Raw genomic sequence first — 23025 nt, 5'->3', positions numbered from 1 at the left:
GATGAATATGAAGTGTCCTTCCTTATTTTTTTGATGACTTTTAGTTGAAAATTGAGTTTATTTGATATTAGAATGGCTACTCCAGCTTGCTTCTTCCGACCATTTGCTTGGAAATTTGTTTTCCAGCCTTTCACTCTGAGGTAGTGTCTGTCTTTGTCTCTGAGGTGTGTATCCTGTAGGCAGCAGAATGCAGGGTCCTCGTTGCGTATCTAGTTTGTTTTCTTTTTTTTTCTTTCTTTTTTTGTTCTTTTTTTCGGAGCTGGGGACCGAACCCAGGGCCTTTTTTTTTTTTTTTTTTTTTTTTTTTTTTTTGGTTCTTTTTTTCGGAGCTGGGGACCGAACCCAGGGCCTTGCGCTTCCTAGGCAAGCACTCTACCACTGAGCTAAATTTCCAACCCCCTTTTTAAAGATATATGTATTATATATAAGCACACTGTAGTTGTCTTCAGACACCAGAAGAGGGCATCAGATCCCATTACAGATGGCTGTGAGCCACCATGTGGTTGCCGGGAATTGAACTCAGGACCTCTGGAAGAGCAGTCAGTGCTCTTAACCTCTGAGCCATCTCTCCGCGTATCCAGTTTGTTAATCTATGTCTTTTTATTGGGGAGTTGAGGCCAATGTTGAGAGATATTAAGGAATAGTGATTATTGCTTCCTGTTATATTCATATTTGGATATGAGGTTATGTTTGTGTGCTTTTCTTCTCTTTGTTTTGTTGCCAAGACGATTAGTGTCTTGTTTCTTCTAGGGTATAGCTTGCCTCCTTATGTTGGGCTTTACCATTTATTATCCTTTGTAGTGCTGGATTTGTAGAAAGATATTGTGTAAATTTGGTTTTGTCATGGAATATCTTGGTTTCTCCATCTATGTTAATTGAGAGTTTTGCAGGATACAGTAACCTGGGCTGGCATTTGTGTTCTCTTAGGGTCTGTATGACATCTGTCCAGGAGCTTCTGGCTTTCATAGTTTCTGGCGAAAAGTCTGGTGTGATTCTGATAGGTCTGCCTTTATATGTTACTTGACCTTTTTCCCTTACTGCTTTTAATATTCTTTCTTTATTTTGTGTGTTTGGTGTTTTGACTATTATGTGACGGGAGGAGTTTCTTTTCTGGCCCAATCTATTTGGAGTTCTGTAGGCTTCTTTTATGCTTATGGGTATCTCTTTCTTTAGGTTAGGGAAGTTTTCTTCTATGATTTTGTTGAAGATATTTACTGGTCCTTTGAGCTGGGAGTCTTCACTCTCTTCTATACCTATTATCCTTAGGTTTGATCTTCTCATTGAGTCCTGGATTTCCTGTATGTTTTGGACCAGTAGCTTTTTCCGCTTTACATTATCTTTGACAGTTGAGTCGATGATTTCTATGGAATCTTCTGCTCCTGAGATTCTCTCTTCCATCTCTTGTATTCTGTTGGTGAAGCTTGTATCTACAGCTCCTTGTCTCTTCTTTTGGTTTTCTATATCCAGGGTTGTTTCCATGTGTTCTTTCTTGATTGCTTCTATTTCCATTTTTAATTCCTTCAACTGTTTGATTGTGTTTTCCTGGAATTCTTTCAGGGATTTTTGTGACTCCTCTCTATGGGCTTCTACTTGTTTATTTATGTTTTCCTGGAATTCTTTTAGGGATTTTTGTGATTCCTCTCTGTAGGGTTCTACTTGTTCTCTAAGGGAGTTCTTCACGTCTTTCTTGAAGTCCTCCAGCATCATGATCAAATATGATTTTGAAACTAGATTTTGCTTTTCTGGTGTGTTTGGATATTCCGTGTTTGCTTTGGTGGGAGAATTGGGTTCCGATGATGCCATGTAGTCTTGGTTTCTGTTGCTTGGCTTCCTGTGCTTGCCTCTCACCATCAGATTATCTCTATTGTTACTTTGTTCTGCTATTTCTGACAGTGGCTAGACTATCCTATAAACCTGTGTTTCAGGAGTGCTGTAGACCTGTTTTACTGTTTTCTTTTAGCCAGTTATGGGGACAGAGTGTTCTGCTTTCGGGCATGTAGTTTTTCCTATCTACAGGTCTTCAGCTGTTCCTGTGGGCCTGTGTCTTGAGTTCACCAGGCAGGTCGCTTGCAGCAGAAAAGTTGGTCTTACCTGTGGTCCTGAGGCTCAAGTTTGCTCGTGGGGTGTTGCTTATGAGCTCTCTGCGGCCACAGCAACCAGGAAGATCTGTGCCGCCCTTTCCGGGAGATTCCGTGCACCAGGGTTCCAGATGGCCTTTGGTGTTTTCCTCTGGGGTCCAAGATGTGTGTGCAGAGTGCAGTCTCTTCTGGTTTCCCAGGCGTGTCTGCCTCTCTGAAGGTTTAGCTCTCCCTCCCACGGGATTTGGGTGCAGAGAACTGTTTATCCGGTCAGTCCCTTCAGGTTCCTGCGGTGTCTCAGATGCAGGGGACCTGCTGCTCCTGGGCCCTCCTCTACGGGAACCTAGAGGCCGTATACAGTTTCCTCTTGGGCCAGGGATGTGGGCAGGGGTGGGCAGTGTTGGTGGTGTCTTCCGCTCTGCAGTCTCAGGAGTGCCCACCTGACCAGTCGGTGAGGTCTCTCTCCCACAGGGTTTGGGAGCAGAGAGCTGCTGCGGGCCGGGATCCGCTGTTTTGGGACTCCCGCTAAATCGTAATTTATGTTTAAAATGTTAATACTCTATACTGCTCGATGACAACTCTGGTAGAACAGGTTCTGACTCATGTAATAAAGAATGATTAATTTTTTTCTGCTTATTACTAACATGTACTCTCATAATGTCATCAATGGAGGAGCCCCATACTGGTCAGCTAGTGGGCATTCCATCCTGCAGCAGTGGAAGATAGAGAGTGTAACTATGTTTTGTAGTAGGTACAAATTGAGTTATACTTCCAAAGGAAGGTGGAAAAGTCGTTTATTTTTCCTTAACATCTAGATCCTTCTCATCAGCATGTCTGCATAATGGAGCAAAAAGTTGGCAGTGGGATGTTTTGCAACCTTGGAGCAATGATGAATAAGTTCTTTAGGCTTAAGTCACCCTTTTGCTTCTTTCCAAGACAGTATCTGTGGAGTATGCATGAGTAAGGGCCTTGATGAACTTTGGGAAATAGAAATCAAGGTATTGGATAAGGATCAGAACCAGATCCCAGTGCCACTGTCAGGCCTGGTGATCACAGGGTTCCTCCTGAGGTGCCCTGTGGCTCCTGATTGTCTGTGGCTGGAGAGCTTGTGGTCTATTCTCTATGAAGTAGTCAGGATCCACTCTCAGGACCCACTGAGAGGATGGGCTTTCTGAGGCTCTGTCACTTCCATCCTTAGCATCTGTGAGTGAGGCTATCTGTCTTACCTTTGCCCAGTCTGTGCTACAGGTTACCTCAAAAACCTGCAAGGATAAGGCCACTTGCGACTTAAATTGATGGAGACCTGAAATGAAAAGTGTATTCTCTTTGTGCATGTGCACAATGTTTTGTCCTCTTTATTAAATTATTATAAAGCTCCAGGAAAAGTTGTGTCCAACACCTCTCTCCCCATAGGCTTTTACTAAGCCTCTACGTCATGCTCTGTACTCAAAATCGACAGGTACCCAGGTAACTGTCTGGTTTCCACCTCTGCTCCTGCTGCTTCTCCCACAAAGCAGGGAGGAAAGGATAGCCTTATCAGACTGATTGATACCTACTGAATGGATCAGTGGCAATGATGGCAGTAACTTCTAGAAAGAGACGTAGGGAGAGAACTGATTAGCTGAAACCACTTCCTAAACTATGTTACTTTTCAGGAGAAAACACCGTCCAGAGGTGAATAATTTGATTACAAAAGAAAGCGAATTAACCAGAAATGACCAAGCAAGAATGACTCATCCAGTCAAACAGAACATCTTGTTTCCCCTGGACTGTGAGGATCTACTGAAAGATCCAAAAATGAAGACAATTGACCTTGGTCCAACAGAGACAGTGCATACTTCTATGGTAAGATCTACTGCTACTTGGGGAAAATGAATATTACAAGCCCTGGCAAGGCTAAGAAGAGAACATGACTTGAATCTTTCTTGTTAGGAATCATCCAAACATAGTCCTTTCTGCTTTGATGATTCTGTACCCCTATAACAGGTCATAATTGGCAACTTCGAAGGTGGAGAGGAAGGACTCTTTATAAGACCTCTATAACGTCTGCAACCCTAAATAGACTAGTTTTCCCCCCCACACCTTTTCATGGCCACTTCTTTTGACTCTTCCAGGTGATGTAATTGGCCTAATTTCTGGAAGGCTGGCAAAGATAGTTTCTATCTCTACCTAACGACGCACAGACTTAAAGTAGTGGTTCTCAACCTGTGGGTCATGACCCCTTCCCCGAGAGATTGCATATCAGATATCCTGGATGTCAGATAGTTAATGTTCATAAAAGTGATGTCAGTGATGTCAGATAGTTACAGTTCATAAAAGTAACAAAGTGACAGTTATGAAGTAGCGACAAAATAACTTTATGGTTGGGGTTGTCACAAAATGAGGAACTGTATTAAAGGATTACAGCATTTTGAAGATTGAGAACCACTAACTTACAGGGTAGAAATTCTCTACAGTGTTGGATAAACCAAAACTAAGGTGAAGGCCATCATTGTGGCTAAGTTTGTAATATTTTTATCAACAAGGATTGTAGAACTGGTTCCTTGGTCATCTTTTGGGGAGTCCTAGCCATTGGAATACTTTACATGCTAAGAACACTTGTGTACCATTAGTCTAATTTCTGATTTCATCCTAGGGAAGACAACTCCTGGCTTGCTGTCCAGGGCTCATTTAGCCCTTGGTTTCTGTTCTGCTTCTGTCTTATTCTGCCTAGAGACCTCCCAGGTGTCGCTAGCACAAGACACTGACTTGCTCCATGTCTAGGGGACCTCAGGCTGAAGGCTTCATTCAGATGAATAGATCTCTGTGCCCAAGGCAGAGCAAATGTCAGGGTTTAATGTGGAAGAGAAAATCTCTGCCTCAGCTGAGGGTTCTCCCTCTAGTCCATCTCCTAGTCCAGACACCCTATAATGGTACCTAATCAATACGTTGTGCCAGCACCCTCCCACTCTTCTGGCCTCTCCTTGACTTCTAGTCCTAAGTCTTCCTTATCTAAGGACTCAGTCCCTTTCCCCGAGGCCATGTAACAAACAGAATGTCCCATCCCAAGTATGGCTTCTGATGTGGTTTGAATGCCTCTGTTTCCCCAAATCCACAAGCTGGAGCTGGAGATTAAAAGCTAGTGTATTGGTCACATGAGAGACATTTATGAGGTGATTACGCCAACTCTCAGCAATGGGGTCAGTACAAAGGCCTCCAGGGAATTAACTAGTCTGTTTTTTAATTTATACCTTGTGCTGTACGAGAGACACCAAGACAGTGCCAACTATAAAGGACAGACCAGACACCAAGCTCTTTCCATTTTTGAGTTTAGACTTTCCAACTTTCAAAGCTGTAAGGAATAAATTGCTATTATTTATTTTTTAATGAAGCAATTATTGATTTAATATTTGCTAAGCAAATACTGGTAATATGTATATTTTACTAGTTTCCCTGGAATTAACTTTTTAACCTAGAAAAAGAATTAGAGATTGCGAAAATTAATTATGCAAGTGTGGGATGGTAATTTTAAAACTTATAGATTTAGGGTTGGGGATTTAGCTCAGTGGTAGAGCACTTGCCTAGGAAGCACAAGGCCCTGGGTTCGGTCCCCAGCTCCGAAAAAAAAGAAAAAAAAACTTACAGATTTTACTATTACTATAATAAATCATGTTCTATCTTTATATCTGTCTATTAATTTGGCTATTTTATTCAAATATATATTAGGTACCTTTTCCAAGTATTATATCAAGTCCTAAGGTATAATTGCAAACATAATAATGGACATAATTCAAAATTTTTAAATTAGAATAGCTATATGTGATCACTGGGTTTATATTCATTAATGTCTCTTATGACCTTTGACTCAGCCCATTTTGGAGAGTTTGTTGTCAGAAGCTATCTAGGGAAGGCTAAAAACATACAAGTGATGTTTCTGGAGATGGTCCACCATTTCTCATGGCATGGGTGAGCTCTGAGGCAAGGTCCCAAGAGACTTCATCCCAGGATTGCTTCCTGCTGCTGATATACATATTCTAATGATTTTTGGGCATTAGCCCACCCTATTGGGCAGATTTTCTGCAGATTAACATGAAGATATACTCTCATGTAGCAATGCTATAGGATGATGTCATTATGCAGGTGAAGACAGGTACAAGATAGAACAAGGCATTGTACGAGAAGGAAGGAGGGGTGGGAGAAAAGTTTTAGAGAGGAGGAGGAGACTAGAGGAGGAAGGAAAGCAGCCACGAGAATGAGTCGGATGTTAAGATTCCTCTCTGCACATTTACAGGTTGTTATGAATATTCTTAAGAGATGGATGTATACAGGGCTTTGTATGTCTAGGTGGGCAATTATATATTATCAATTGGATCAGAGGTTATTGTGTTGTGTGTTCTTTCATTGGCGATTTAATTGAATTGAAGAGAGTGGGTAGTGGCTGGAGACACTATGCCGCCACAGAATTTGGATGTGTATGTCTGGCATGGTGGCAAACTGCCTTGAGAACTAGACGGTTAGAGAGATTGTTGCCAGGCTCAGAGAGGAGCCATTGGCAGTGTGATATGGGATGGAGCAAAGCAGGTGAGACACTTTGCTGACTGACTGAAATGAAAATATCAGTCAGATGTCATGAGGCACTACAGTTCTGGCACTAGTGCGGGGTAAAATAAAGCATTTTATTTTTAATTTTACAGCAACACAATGCTGTGTAGACAAGTTGATGCTTTCATAATTCCTAATAATAATTTTATAAAATTCCTAAAATTATACAAATAATTCCCAGCCATCTAATAGCTGCAAATAGGGTTCTGTCACGGCTAGTTGCACTAGGATAAGAACGCAGGCTTTGAACAAACTTAAGATCAGGGAAAACATTCCTTCTAGGTTAGCTGTGAGGCCGCTGTCTGGTTACTGAAAGTCATAAGCTGGGAATGGACAACTTTTGTAGGTGCAAGGACAGAAAATAAAATGTCAACTAGTTTATTTATACACAACTTCAAAACTAATGAAACACAAGGCATATGATTTGTCTCTTGACAAAACTGTGCTAACTTCTGATATACAAATTATTGCTTTAAACTTATAATGAACCTATGAAGCTAGTAACAGATATTGAATGTTTAGTCAGCAACTAGTCTTAATGGAAAGAATGTAAACATTCCTACAGTAACTCTTTGTCATTTTATGACATAAACTATTTTATTTTGTATTGAACTTACTATGAACTTTAGAAAAGTATGTGAGCAATTATCCTGAGAGTGTATAAGAGCTAAAAACCAAAAATGAATGAGGGTGTGGCCTTTTTTCAGCTTCATCTAGTATGTATGTACCTCTGTATGAATGCCTTTCTTTCCTTCCTTCTTTCTATTATTATTTTTTCTTTTTCTTTTCTCTCTGACTCAGGAAGAGTTAAGGAACTTCAAACCTCTCATCAGGCCAGGGAGAGGCTGAGTTAAAGAGAAAAAAGAACCAAAATAAAGTCTTTTATCTCCTGCTGCTGCCAGCAGGAGTTTATCACCAGAAACCAGCTAGCATTTAGCTACAGAATAGTTAAGAAGCTGGCTATTATTAGCACAAAATAGTAAGAGAGAATTACAAGGCCAGAGATCATCAGTCTTTGAGCTTTGACCTTTGTCTGTGTCCTGCTTCAGAGCCTGGAGTACCTCCAAGTTTGGGGCTGGACTCCTGCAGTTTGTTCCTTTTCTTTCTAGAGCATGGCCTTCCAAGAAATGCCCATAGTGCTTCTTCTTACCCTCTCTTCTCCCCATTTGCAATGCAACAAACATTTAGATAATGTACTTCTGTATACCTCACATTATTTCAGAAAGAATTTAAGGAAGCCAAGCCTTCAAATTTGGTATCTAATAAAGCTATTGGCTATTGAGAAGGAAGTGTATTATAGAAAAGCACCTGTTTTCTTTAATGTATTTGAATGTTATTTTATTGTTATCACATACCTCTATATAGTCATTTAAAATATTTTAAAGCTTTATTTTCATGTTTAAAGTATATATATATATATTAGATATAGTATAGTATAGATTTATAGATATATATATATAGAGAGAGATATAGTTTTGCCTCAATGTGTTTATGACTCAGTATTTTTTTAATCTACAGGAACAAAACCACGCAAGTCCAATAATTTTCTATGACACTAAATATGTACAAATGCTGTTCCAGACAAAATGGTTTACCCCCTATGCTCTGAATTATACAAAAAAGAATATTGTTTTAGAAAAAAATTGTGAAATAGTCAAAACTTTATTTAATGATGAACCAAGTACTATTTCTAAACCTGAAAGTACTAAGTCTGTAGCCCAGCAGAAACGGTTGCGAGTCCTCTCTGGTGAACTGGCCCAAAAGAGTATAAGCGAGAAACGAAAGAAGAAACATGACAGTCTGGTTTCAAAGAAAATATCTCCGAACCCTCTTTATAATTTATCCCAAACTTTTTCCAGCTTAAGCAAAAGATTTGTTGGTTACTTTGATAAAGATGTTATTCAAGAAAAGAGTGATAAGGCAGATAAATATGAACTGTTTTCCAAAACAAAACCACCACCCACACGCAAATTTACTACCTTACCTATCAAGTATGACTCCAAGCCTCTGAGAAATATACTTGAAATACGTAAACTAAACAACATAACTCCACTGGATAACCTTCTAGGCTGAATACATAAGTAATCATTTGTGCAGCAATTTTTAAAAACAAGAAGTACCAGGTTCCAAAATCATAGAAGAAATTATTATCTGATTACTAATGTTCTGATGGATGAAGTACTCAATCGGAAGTGGCCTGTTCAAGATCAACTAACGATGTTAGCTAACATGGGGATATAGTTAGGAAACTATGAGCAAGAGCGATTCATTCGCGATTTATCTTTTTGGTTGTGGAGCCTACCTTTTCCAGGATGAGCCATCTCTCTAGCCCATTCATGGCTCATCTCAATTATACTTATCAGAAATCCCTGTTGGCTAGAGCACATTCTTATTCAGTACCAACAATGGTATAGATTGATGAGAAAGTTGCTGCCAGAAGCCATAAAACATAAACAACCTTGCCCTATAATTGACTATCAATATAGAATACCATGAATTTACTGAATGTGGAGTTAATGGTAGATTAGAATTTTAGATACTCATGAGAAAATAGTGTCACGTGACAAATGTAATGTGATTAAAAAGGCTTCATAAAACCTGCTACAGCTGTTTGGAACTTTATTATTGTGTTTTCTAAGCATTAGTTAGCTTTCTAAGTTGTGGAATAACTTAATGAGCAAGGTCTGTGAGATAACTGTCATAGGAAACCTTATCAAATGTTGAGAGTTCTCAGATACATTGTTTCAGGTTACTCTAATGTTCCACTGTTACTCCTCTACTCTTTCTTCATTACTCAGTATAAAAAACTGAACTCTTCATGAACTCAGTAAATTATTCTCAAGTTCATTTGGGATGCATAGGTTTAGTATCCCACATATTTTTTCACTTAAAAATAGTCTTTGAAGGCTGGGCCTTCAACCTATAACATTTTTTCTCAAATGCACAAAATCCTAGTTCAATTCTCAGCATGGAGAAAAAAAAGGTAGTGTTAACTGGAATTTGAGGACAAGCAGGTTTGAGTAGAAGCATCTAATTAAAGGAAGTTGGAGGCTAGATGCTCGGCTGCAAACCAGCAGAGCAGGAACTGGGTCTCACCTTTAGTGATGCTACAGCAGCCAAGACATTGGAGTCCCTCCACTCCATGCCCCCAATCTTTTCTCAGTGTCTACATTATGCCCATTTTCTTTGCTTTAATACAGAATTAATTACAGAATATAAAACTGTTTTAATACAGTTTGCTATAATACAGATTATTCTCTCCCAACTCCGGTGCTGGGTCAGAAGAGAAACCATAGAATCATTAGAACAACAAGAAAATCAAGACATAGCCAACAGCCTTCGTAAGATGGCAATGGTGACAGGCGTCCCATACTCAGCATTAGAGCGAGAGAAAAGTGGCCTTTAGAGAAGATTCAGATGAACCTGTGAATGTGCCTGTCTTGGTTTACTGTATTCCCACTCAAGGTGAAGGCAGCAGGGGTTTATAACAAGATTATTTTTCAGATTAAAACAATGCCTAGTATTTTAGCATTGTAGCATTCAATAAAATTCTTTCTCTATCCTATTTCCCCTTAAGCTTGCTCATGATATAACTTTAAAAAAGTCTTTGGAAGTCATTCACTTAATTTTTTCCCAAGTTAAATGCTAAACCTAACTACACTATTAACTACACTATTCAAGCTAAAGAACTGGATGGGGTGAGGATGGGGAGTGAGTAACTGGTTATTTTTGGTTCCGATGAGTGTGAGCTTTATCCTTTAGGAAGACACCAAAAGCTGGCTATGGATCTCAATCCTAGAGCTCTTGCCAGCATGAATGAGGCCTAAGTTTAATGTTGATACTTAAAAAAAATGAAGCTTAATGTAAGTTCAAAATCATATTAGTTTTCTGTTGCTGTGAGAAAATACCATGACCATCAGTGCTGTGATGAACACATGTCCAAAAGCAACTAAGGGAATCAAAGGGTTTCTTTCAGTTTACAGTTGTAATCCACCATGAAGGGAATTCATGGTAGGAACTCAAGACAGGAACCTAAGGCAGGAACCCGGAGACAGGAACTGAAGCAGAGACCATGGAGGAGCACTGCTTACTAGCTTTCTCAACGCTTGTTCAGCTTGCTTTCTTATGCCATCCAGGACCAGCTGCCTAGGGATGGTATCATTCATCATGGGCTGGGCCTTTCCAATCAACCATTAATCAAGAAAATGCCTCACAGACTGCCTATGGGCCAAGCTAAAGGAGACATTTTCTCAATTGAAGTCCCTCTTGCCCAGTGCCCCTGGCTTGTGTATGGCTGACAAACCTATCTAACCAGGACAATGATAAGATCAACTTACAGAAAAGTTCATTTGGACTATGGCTCCAGAGGGACAAGAGTAGTTGAGGCAGGAAGCCATGGCAGCAAGTGGCAGGCTTAGAGACAGAGATGGGAAACGGAGAGCTCAGGTCTTGAGCCACTTGCAGCACTAAACAAGGAGAGCAAACTAGAAGAGGCAAGGCTTTTACTCTCAAAGGCCACCTCCAGGGACATACTTCCTCCCACAAGAGCCACTGACTAGTGACCAAGTATTCAAGTGCCCAAGACTAAAGGTAGTATTTCTCATTTAAACCACTACACACAGTGAGTAAAAGGCTAGTCCAGAACACACCAGAAGATCCTAATAGTTCCACCTCCAAAAGAAAAAGACACCAAACACAAAAATGACATTTTTGCATTTATGTTGATATTCTCCTTTAATCCTAGCCCTTGGTAGGCTAAGGCAGGATGATCATAGGTTCAAGACCAGCCTGGGCTACAGAGTAATACAGAGTAAGATACTAGTTTAAAAACAAATTAAAAACCCAAACATACATTTGCTGGAGGACTCAGTTAAAGTAGCTTCCTAGCTTGGAGAGCTGGGAACTGAGGAGGCAGAACTTCAACTCTGCACTGTTCTCTGCTTCCAACTGAAACCTATCATCCTTTAAACCGACAGCTGCCTGGAACGTCAAGCAACATGCTCAGTCATGCCTGGCTTTTATTCTCATTCTAAGAAGTGCGCATGGCCCTCAAGGCCAGCCTGCATTAAATGGTATGGTACGGTAAGGTAGGGTATGTGTCTTAGTCAGGGTTCTCTAGAGTCACAGAACTTATGGGTAGTCTCTATATAGTAAGAGAATTGGTTGATGACTTACAGTCTGTAGTCCAACTCCCCAACAACGATCAGCAGCAGCTGTGAATGGAGGTCCAAGGATCTAGCAGTGGCTCCATCCCATGAGGGAGGCAGGCAGGCAAAAAGCAGAGACACTTCCTTCTTCCAATGTCCTTACCTAAGCCTCCAGCAGAAGGCGTGTCCCAGGATTAAAGGGATGTACCACCACTTGCTTTGTCCCAGATGACCTTGAAAATTCAGAGATCTCTTTGCCTTAAGCTCCTGGGATTCATAGCCACTTTGCCTCAAGATCTCCATACCAAGATCCAAGTCAGAAACTTGTATCTCCTAGCCTCAAGATCAGGATCAAAAGTGAGCCTTCCAATTCCAGATTATAGTTCAATCCAGATATAGTCAAGTTGACAACCAGGAATAGCTGGTATGGTATGGTATGGTATGGTATGGTATGGTATGGTATGGTACGATATGGTATGCATTGAATGGTAATGCTATGGCCCATAGTGGTGAACAGCTGGCTGCTGTGTTCTGTGAATCAATTCCATGGGAACGTGCATTCATTCCCATAGAAATAATCCTATTCTCATTGTGCCCCAGGAGAACTGGAAGGGACCACTAAGCCTATACACAAATTTTTTTTTATCCTCATCAATGGTCTTGTTGGCTTATTTCTTTTATTTTAAATTTATTGTTATTGTTTTTGTATTGCACACACACACACACACACACACACACACCTATGTGGTGTGTACATCCTGAGGAGCATGTGTAGCAGTCAGAGGATGACTTGGAGATGTCAGTTATCTCTTTCCACTTTTACATGTGTTTGGGCGTTAGACTCAGGTAAGCAGGCTCATGTGACCAGTGCTTTTGTTTGTTCAACCATCTCACCTGTCCCTGCCTATTTCTTTTGATTAAACAAGAGACTGTTAGCTTCAGGCTTCCTACAAATGACAAGTTAGCTCGGTATATAAATAACCCACAGACTGACTGGGAAATATAATGTGGCCAAGTTTACCAAGTCATAAGCATCCATTTTAAGCAACCATAAGTATACAACTCAGGGCAATAAACCCACATTAGACAATGGTCCCTAATACCGTAGCCCCCAAAGTCAGGAGCTTAGCTGTAGCCAATCACGTGAGTCTTCTACTTTCGGCCTTCACTCTGTGGAAATCCAGTGTTCACAGTGCCCCACAAAATTATCTGAGTACTTTCTGGTTTGGGTGCTGCCAAATCCATGAGTTACTGCATGATTAAAATAAAATGTCAAATTTAATTTGTCTCCACATTTTCTAGCATTTCCACAAAACTAGCTTTCAGTAGGCAAGACCTTCACCTTGTCCACCTACAGGCCTGCGGTCACTAAGGACCACAAGGAGACCTAGGATTCCCTAAATCATCTAAGAAAATAACATCCCATCTTGACACCTCATGATCTTGGGTTAGTTATATAACTATGTAAGTAATACATTGATAAGTTATGTTCTGAGTTTTCTGGATGCAAAATGTAGACAGTTGACCAACATAGCTTTAAAAAAAAATGAAAGACACAGAGCTGAAGCCATCTCTTTAAAATGGAAGGGAATTTTCCTGAAGACACTAATCTTTGGGGGTGGGGGACAGTGATAAGGACATCCCTAACTGGCCACATATTAGTTATTTTGGCACAGTTGTGACAAACATATCTGAGCAAACAATTTGAAGAGGGGAAGGTTTACCTCAGCTTGTGGAGGACTCTGCTCCGGGTCCCTTGGCCCATGCTGTTGATTCACAGTAGCAGGAGAGTGCAACAGGGGAACCCAACGTAGGACCTTGGGATAAGATAAAGCACAAGGACCCACCCCTGTGACCTAGTTTCTCCAAGTAGGTTTCATCTCAAAAGATTTCACAACCTCCGTTCCACCAAAGTGCCACCAGTTAGGGACCAAACATGAACCTGTTGGGGACATTTTACATTTAAACTGTAAAAGACCATAAATACAACTGTGCAAAAAACATAATGAAAATTTCCCCATTTCTTATGTTCCTGTGGGGACACACTGTAGCATCTATGGTCTCTTGCCTGACACGGGCCTTTCTACACTGGAGAGTCTAAAAGCTTGGACATTGTAGCAATTACTTCTGTCCATCCCTCCTTCTGACCATCCTCCCTTCCTTCCTTCCTCCCTTCCTTCCTTCCTTCCTTCCTTCCTTCCTTCCTTCCTTCCTTCTGCCATTTCCTTCCTTCCTTCCTCCCTCTCTCCTTCCCTTTTTTCTTTCTTTCTTTCTTCCTTCCTTCCTTATGTCTTCTTTCTGTCTTTCCTTCCTCCTTTCTCTTCCTTCCATTTCTACTTCCTTTACTCCTCCTTCCTTTCTGTCTCCTCAACTCCCACCATCCTCTTTGGCCACAGTCTCATGTAGTTCAAGCCTGAACTTGCTGTGCAGCCGAAGATGACCTTGAACTCTTGGTCTTCTTGCCTCACCTGCTCAAGGGCTAGGATTACAGGCATGTACCACCATGCCTTGCTTTAGCCTACATTTCTTGATTGCATGAAACTAATCTCATAGAAAGCTAAGGGCAGAATCAGTTTGTGGTGGCCCTGTAATCCCAGCACTTAGAGACGGAGGCGGAGGGGATAGGCTACTGAGGCAGCGTAGGCTATAAAACAAGTTCAAATCCAGCTTGGGATATATAAGACCCATCTCAAAAACCAATCAAGCAAATTGAATCAAACAAATACAGAAATTTAGAAGACTATAAGCATTAGAAAGCAGATTTTTTTCTCTCTCTGTCTCAATTCAAAGGATGCAGAAGTCCTTGGTGAGCCTGTGCATTCTTTTGATTCAATTGTTCTGTACAATTGGTATGATTGTATAACATGTACAGCAAACATGGATGCAGAACAAACCCCATTTCCCTCCCAAACCTGCCTATACCATGCTGCCCAAACAGCTCAGACTATTACAATTGTCACCAACTTCCTTTCATATTCTCAAGCCTCCTCAAGCTCCACCTAGTGTTCCTGAGGAACAGAACCAGTAGAGTGTCCATAGTTATAAGAGAGTTTGTTAGTCAATTCATAAGATTAGAGGCTGGAGTCCCACAGTGATCACCCCTACCCTGGAGAGTTAGGGAAATTTGGGCTTTTCATTCCAAGAAACTGGAAGCCAAAGGAAGACCAATGATGCAGTGCCAGCCAGAGGCTGAAGGCCCATTGGGACAATTCTGTGTTAAAAGGCTAAGGAGTCTGGCGTGTGATGTCTATGTATATCAGCAGCAACAGCAAAAAATACTCCTGTTCAAATAGGGTTCCAAATGTGTGCACAAAGGAACTTTCCTCTTCCACTTACTCACTCCAAGCTTCGACAAGTTTGGAGGGTGCTACCCGTGGTCAGGTTTGATGGCGCTACCCACATTCAAGCAGGTTTTCCCACGTAGCCTCCTGATCCACATGCCTACTATCTTTGTCAACAACCTAACAGACACATGGGAAATAAGTTTCACCAACTTTTCAGTCATCACTACATCCAGACAACAACTAATCCAGTCACAAACTGCAACATGTAGCTTCCTATAGTTTCTTCAAAGCCTTCTTGTCAATGGTTCTGATTCTACTACATGACATTTAAGATTTAAATGGTCATTCGGTTTCTAGGGGCTCTGGGTCTAAGTACCTAAGTCAATTGCCCTATGGTAATGGCCTATGGCAGAACACCAAGGTGCCTAGGTACAAGTGCTGAGTGTAAGTTGACTGTAAAGCTGCAGGAAATGCTCATTGTTTGACATGGAAGCCCCATGAGAACAGCTGCAGGTCATTTTTTCCCCACCTTTTGAGCCCCACTCCCCTGGAACTCAGATCCCCTTATTCCACACCGGTCTTACCCACTTCTACATCTGCCCCAGCTCCTAAATACCTGAGCTGACTCTGGGTCCTCCTTGCTCCAGCATGGGTACTGGAAATTTAGCATGGGCATCTAGACATGAAGAATGCCTTTCTTGAGAATAGTCACATAGTTACATTTAAGATGACATTTCGCCATCTTTATTATAGTGCAAACAATAGACCTGGGAGTATTTCTTCTGCTTGCATAGAGCTGTAGGCCTAGATTTTTCAGAACCTACTTTAATAAGGGTTCTTTAATGCTTCAACTTCCCTTCTAGCCCACTACCCACCAGAGGTAGGGAAAAGAAAGGTTAATAGGAAAGGGGATTTGTGGACCTGTTTAGAAATAGTTATTTGGCCAAAAGCATAAGCCATGCTTTCGGCCTTGATTGTAACCAAAAGTCAACCCATCACAATTTAAAAAAACATTAAGTCTCTCTCTCTCTCTCTCTCTCTCTCTCTCTCTCTCTCCGTCTCCTGGCTTGACACGATAAAAAAAAAATTTATGGTCTTTTGTGGAATTTGAACTAAATCCATGAGACTTATTCAATATCTATAATTCTATGAATTTTTTTAAATTATGGGAAATCAATGGAAGATGTTTATATGAGTAATGTTTGCCCTTACTGTGTTATGAATTTTTTTTTTGTAGTGTGTCTGGGTGCATGTGCAAGAAAGTAGGAAAAAATGTTTCTGAAACAAAACGACAAATATTTGTAATGAAAAGTAAACTTAAAGTTTGCTATAATTGTGCTATAGAAACAATGCAAATATTTAACAAAATATACAAAAAAAAAAAGAAATGATTCTTTGGGAAGATTCCAATATTCATTGTCAGCAGTCTAGTCCTCTAGCAAAACACCAACACAGATCAGCAGTGGCAGTCCAGGCTACTCCGGCAATCACCACTCACGAATCAGCAATGGCAGTTCGATCCAGAAGAAACCATAAGGCTCTGCCCATCAGCCAAGTCTGCAGAAGCAGCAAGGAGCAATGGCAGTTCAGCCAAGTCTACAGAAGCAGAATATCACAAGAAGTTCTGTGGAGACTCACTCTCTATGAAGTTATGATAAGCACAGATCAGCAATGTGACTTAAGACAAACCAATACAAGAGCATCAGGGAAGACTAGTGAGGCAGTGCAATGCCAGAACTCCCCCCACTGTCTGTAGGATCATATTTATATTCTTTCTAAATATCATATGCTCACGTGTCTGCCCCAGCAAAACATCATTTGACATATAAATGAGATTTAAAGAAATTAAAAAATTTCTACTTCATAGAACCTCTTAACATGTGCAAGTTCAAGTCTCCACTCAGGCTTAATTTGTTCTTTTGCTTGGAGCCCATAGTCATGCAGGCATATTAATTTTTTTAATTGTTATTTTATGTGCATGAGTGTTTTGCATGCATACATGTATGCATGTACATCACATACAGAGTTGGCAAGAGAGCATTGGGTCATCTAGAACTAGAGTTAGGGATAGTTGTGGGCCACCATAGGGTTGCTGTGAACTGGGTCCTCTGAAAGAGTAACAGTGCCCTTCAACACTGAACCATCTCGCCAGACCAAGCAGGCACATTTTTAAGGAGCAGCTTTGTTGATTTTGATGTATCATCCAAGCACTCTGTCTTTTTTTTTTTTTTTTTTTTTTTGGTTCTTTTTTTCGGAGCTGGGGACCAAACCCAGGGCCTTGCGCTTCCTAGGCAAGCGCTCTACCACTGAGCTAAGTCCCCAACCCCCCAAGCACTCTGTCTTAACACAGGAATTCTTTCCAGTTAGCATCAACAACCTCTCTTCACTGCAAATATGGTAACAAAGCAAGTGCTTGTCACCCGACTTTCTCTTTTTTTCTTACCTCTGTCACTCCTACATAAATGTGTTCACACACACTTGGGGACAGTATAGCTTTTTGTGGAACTATGTAGCTTCTGTATGTAGAAACAATGGTCAGTCTGGCCTTTTCATGGAGTGGACAGCTGCACAGCACGATTCATCCAGAAGAGACATGAACACATCTGGAATAGTGCAGCCACTGTGCCGGAAGCAGTCCATCTCACTTCCAGCCTTGCTTGTGTATCAGCTAGACACTTGACAGGAAATGGAACATACAGTCAAAGTGTCATTTGCAGCTACTGTACAGAGAAACTACATGGGATACTATGACTTAGAGCTAGCAGCCAGCCCACTGCAACAGACATACAGGGCTGGAAAATGGGGGGATGTGAAAACAAACACAGATGAGCTTGTAGTGCTAGCCCACGGAAACACATCCTGGAGGAAACTAGGCTAGCAAGTACCCGAGTCTCACTTTCCTCTTGCCAATTTGATCCTATAGTGTTCTCTTCTTGGCTAATGCCAACCAACTATCAAACGTCAAGGGTTGAGGCAATGAGGGGGCTGCATTTCCGGTGTAGCACCTCTGCGCATGCACTTTAAAGAGGGAGTTAGGTCTGAGCATCTTGTGGGATCCACCCTGAGAGAGGGAACCCCAAGAGAGGGAGAGAAAACAAAAGACAGAAAATACTCCTTTTCAAAATATTTACTTTCATTTGTGTATGCATAAAGGCCACATGTGAATGAGCGTTGCTCACAAATGCCAAGAAGGCATCAGGTCTCTGTGGAGCTGGACTTTCATGTAGTAGTGAACTGACAGATGTGGGTGCTGGGAGCTGGACTTGGGTCTTCAGCACAAGAAGTGTCCTAAGGCTCTGGGCTATGTCCCCAGGAAAGGGGTTGGAGAGAGGGGGAACAAGAGAGGGAGGGAAGGGAGGAAAACAGAGATCTTGAATTTGTTTTGTGTGTGTCTGGGTTAATCCCAATTCTGTGTTAAGAGAGCTCATTTGTGTGACACAAGTATATTAAGCTCCCGGGGCACAGAACAGGCTGCTGGGTCAAGTCTAGGATGGATAAGATGGGCTGCATAAACTTGGGAAGTTCTTCATTATCACGCAGTAAAAAGATGTGTCTTCCACTAATCCCTCTGTTCCTCTGCAGTTGCTCCAAAAGCAAAACTTGACCAAATCAAGGTCCTTCTAAGTATGATGTTCAATGTGTTAAAACAAACAAAACGACAACAAAACCCCCACGATTCTCAACAGAAGCAGGTAGATGGTCTTCTTCCTCAACCCCAAGTCTAATCCCCAATCTCATCCCCGATCCTGTAGCAGAACACTTGCTGCAGAATCCCCACTCTCTCAGGTGCATCTCCAGTCAAACGGATCAGCAAAGAATGAGACCCACAAGCGCTGCACAGCTAGGTATACCAGCAAGCCAAGCTCTGTCACCGTCACCCCATGGAATCCTATTCATACCCTCCAAACATCACGTGGCCTCCACGTGCCTTGCCTCAGCACTTGCATCCAATCAGCCCAAGTCTGAGGAAGCAGCAACAAACTGCAGGGCACCACCAGATGATTTTTGTTGCATTTCTCTTTATGGCATCCTAACAAATGCAATTCAACTATTCAGTGTAAGGTGGACCAATACATACATGTATTAACAAAGACGCCTTCATTACGTGTCCTTTCATCTGCTTGCTTTAGCAGAACATCCTCTCTTCTGCGTCTGCTTCAGCTAAACATTCCTTCATGAGTCTGTCTTAGCCTTTCACACCTGTGTCTACTTTAACAAATCCTTCCTTCATGTGTTTGCCCCAGTAAAACACCATCCAACTGACTTTCCAAAGACCCTTTAAGTTTCCACTTCAACCAAGGGGGTGGGGGGATGGGAGGGAGGAGGAGAAAGAAGATGGAGAGAGCAGGAGGTCTCCATTAGACAAAATAGATCATAAGGACATGGCTGAAGACATGCATCCTGAGGAACCCAGGTGAGACTCAAACGGCAAGTAACTTGATGGCAGCCTACAGAACGGGAAAGAATTTTTTAAACCAGGTACACGCCTGATAAAGGACTAATATTGAAAATATATAAAAAACTAAAAAAAAAAAAAAAACCAACCAACCAAACAAACAAACAAAAAAACCCAAAAATCCAACAACAACAACAAAAAACAAAAACCCCAAACTGGACTTTAAGAAAACAGATAACCAAGTCAAAAGTTCCTTAGTCATTAGGGAAATGCAAATCAAAACTACTTTGAGATTTCATTTTACACCTGCCTGAACTGTCAAGATCAATAAAACAAATGACAGCTTGTGCTGGTGAGGATATGGAGTAAGAGGAACACCAGCCATTGCTGGAGGAGGACAAACTTGTACAGTCACTGTGGAAAATCAGTATGGAAGCTCCTCAGGAAGATGGAAATTGATCTACCTCAAGATGTGGCTGTACCACTGTTTAGCACATACACAAAGCCCTCATCCACCAACAGAGACATCTTTACTGCTGCTCTATTTATAGTAGCCAAAACGTGGAAATAACCTAAATGTCTGTCGATGGATGAATGAAAAAAATGTAGTTCATTTACACAATGCGGTATTACTCAAACACTAAAAAAATGAAATCATGAAATTTACAGGTAAATGAATGGAACTAGAAAAAAATTTTCCTGGGCAAAGTAACCCAGACCCAGAAAGACGGTATTTCTATGTGGATGTTAGATGTTGAGTCGGTGATAACCAAGTTACAATCTCTGTGATCATATCTGTGATAACCACAGAGGTTAGGTATAGAGTAAGGGACTGGAGGCAAGGGATGGAACTCCCTAAGAAGCAGAAATAGAATAGTTACTGGTGGGTGGAGGCACAGAGCTACAAGGAGAGGATCAAATGGGGAAGGAAGGGGAGTTGAAGGAGGGGATATGGAGACAGACGGCTAAAACTAAGGGCTGTTTGAGGAAGTATATGGAAACCTAATACATTAGAAGCTTCCAAAGTCTGTCTGTCTGTATGTCTGTCTGTCTCTGTCTCTGTCTCTGTCTCTCTCTCCTCTCCTCTCCTCTCTTCTACACACACACACACACACACACACACACACACACACACACACACGTATGGAATCCAGATGAAATAGTCAAATAATGGAAATAATGGAAGAGACTGAACCCCAACTGGTATATCTCGTGTCTTTTTTTCTAATTTGCTTTACATCCCCTATTACAGCCCTCCCCTCCTCTCCTCCACCTACTGCCTGCTTCCCTTCTTCTCAGAGAAGGGGAACCCCCTTGGGTACCACTCTAGTACATCTAGTCCCAGCAGGACTAGGCACATCTTCCACTGAGGCCCAACCAGGCAGTCCAGGTAGGAGAAGGGCATCCAATGGCAGGGAACAGAGACCGAGACGGCCCCTACTCTATGTTAGGAGTCCCACATGAAGATCAAGCTGCAAATTTGCTACAATGTGTAGGGGTACCCTCCCTGGCTGGTGGCCCAGTCTCTGTGAGACTCTGTGAGATCAGGTTAGTTGACTCTGTAAGTATACAGAATTTTCAACAGAGGAATCTTGAATGGCCAAGAAGCACTTAAAGTGTATCTTTCATGCCTAAATGAAGTTTCCAGTATCAGGAATGGGTTACATCTGATCGAGTCCTTGGCCGAAAAGGGCCCATGGGAAAGCCCAAAATATCCAGGCTAATGGGTTATTGGGTGTTCTGCACAAACAGAGTAAAGCCATACTGCTGAAGACAACCCCTACACAACTCATTGAGCATGGATAGTCAGTCTATCTAGAGCCTTCAACCCTACTGACTGTACTGGAAGGTTGTCTGCTGGCTACCGAAGGAGAAGAGTAACCCAGCCAGTAACCCTTTGACATACAATGGTCCTGCCTCCAAGATAAGCTTGTAGGGGAGTAGCCAACCAATATCTGGTTTGACTTAAGGCCATTCCATGGGAAGGAAACCCACACCCAGTGCTGCTTGGGTGGCCAAGAACCTGAGACTAGCTAGCCTAGGGACCTAGGAGCAAACCAAATACTATGTCCTGCTAAAGGAATGCAGTAACAAAATGACTCCCTAGGACATTCTGCTGTACTACTAGATCAGTGCCTTGCTCATCCGTCATCAGTGACGCTTCCTCCTGCAGTAGATGGGAACAGATACAGAGACCCACAGTGAGAAAATAAGGAGTTAGCGAGAGGCCTTGGAGTACTCAGACCTAAATGGGATGACTCCTTCAAATCTATCTCCTCGGGGTAATGCTGGACTTTCTTGCACTGCCAGTTCCTGAAGACACAGAGACTTATTATTCACAGAAGCTCAGGTGATATAGCCGAGCAGACTCTCAGCTCACAGAAACCAACCTGGCTATCCCTGGCTTATGTCCTGCCAGGTGACCCTTACCTCTCATTTACTCAGCATGGCACTTGTTTCTTCTAACCTTCTAACCTTGTCCTGCTGGTGAATCTTTCCACCTTCCAGAGCCCTCTCTCAGCTCAGAAGTTTTGCCTTCCCTCTCCTGCCTAGGTATAAGCTGTCAGCTCTTTATTGAAGCTAAACAGAGAATTCCTTAGGTATGTGAGGAATGACAGAGACACACCTTCATACAGTGTACCCTCCCCCCCTCCCCCCACCCCCACCCCCACCCCCCATCCAGGGCTCAGGGAATTCTGCAGGAGAGGAAGCCGAAAGAGTATAAGAGCCAGAAAAGACGGAGAACCGACAGAGCCCTCTAGGAAAGGTTATGGCAAGCAAGTGAGTTTCCTGGAGATGGCCCACCGCTATGATGGGTGCACTCTGAAGAAGCACTGCTCTAGGGACTTCATCCCAGGATTGCTCCTCGTTGCTGTTATTATTATTTTATTATTATTATTCCATAGCCTAAATGGTTCTTGGGCATCAGCCAACCTTATTGAGCAAATTTCCTGCAGATCAACATGAAGATGAACTCTCATGGATTAAGGTTGTTTAGATGAACTAATTACTTTCTAGCATTTCTGATTTGATTCAAATAATTTTAAGAAGAAAGTTTAAGGAGATGGTTTTAGTTGTTTTGCCAGGAAGATGTAATAAAGTTAGAGTCAAGAATAGAATGTGCCCCCTCCTCATAGAATAGACAAGGTTCCATAGTGAATCCAAGGAGCATTCACAAATTACACTAAGGAGAGACTGGGGCAAATCTGTTATCAAGAAAAAAACATTCATCTTAGGTCAGGTCCAAGGGTGAGGCCACTGATGTGCACTATGGGAAAGCAAGGAATGTGAAACTGTTGCTTTGAGCTTATAATGAGCTTATAGAATAAAACACTGCTTTGAACTTACAACCAACATCCTTCTGTAATGCCTTTTTTGTGTAACAATTCACCTATGAGTTAATTTTATATAGAACTTTTGTGTAAGAAAGAATAAGAGACTGAGAAGAGGAATAAAGTGTGGTTTTAGGGGGCTCAGCCCTATCCACCAAAAGTATATGTCTGTCTGTCTATATGTATGCACATACATATGTCTGTAGG

The 23025-nt window shown here is 41.7% G+C and overlaps 1 protein-coding gene across 12 annotated transcripts in view; it reads left to right on the top strand.

The window, feature by feature from the left end:
- Positions 1–9281, top strand: part of C5h1orf141 (similar to human chromosome 1 open reading frame 141) — a 63679-nt gene extending 54398 nt beyond the window's left edge. For 8 of the 12 annotated variants that reach the window (NR_197168.1, NR_197167.1, NR_197169.1 and 5 more), the window contains 2 exon segments: positions 3734–3923; positions 8178–9261. Coding sequence is in view for 6 of the 12 variants with exons in the window: in NM_001431220.1 (NP_001418149.1) it covers positions 3734–3923; positions 8178–8732 (745 nt within the window). In the remaining 6 variants the exon portion in view is untranslated. 12 annotated transcript variants of the gene reach the window in all.
- The last annotated feature ends 13744 nt before the right edge of the window (positions 9282–23025 follow it).

This window comes from Rattus norvegicus, chromosome 5 (genome assembly GCF_021556685.1).
Source record: "Rattus norvegicus strain SHRSP/BbbUtx chromosome 5, alternate assembly SHRSP_T2T, whole genome shotgun sequence".
NCBI lineage: Eukaryota > Metazoa > Chordata > Mammalia > Rodentia > Muridae > Rattus > Rattus norvegicus.
This window is presented reverse-complemented; position numbering and strand designations above follow the sequence as displayed.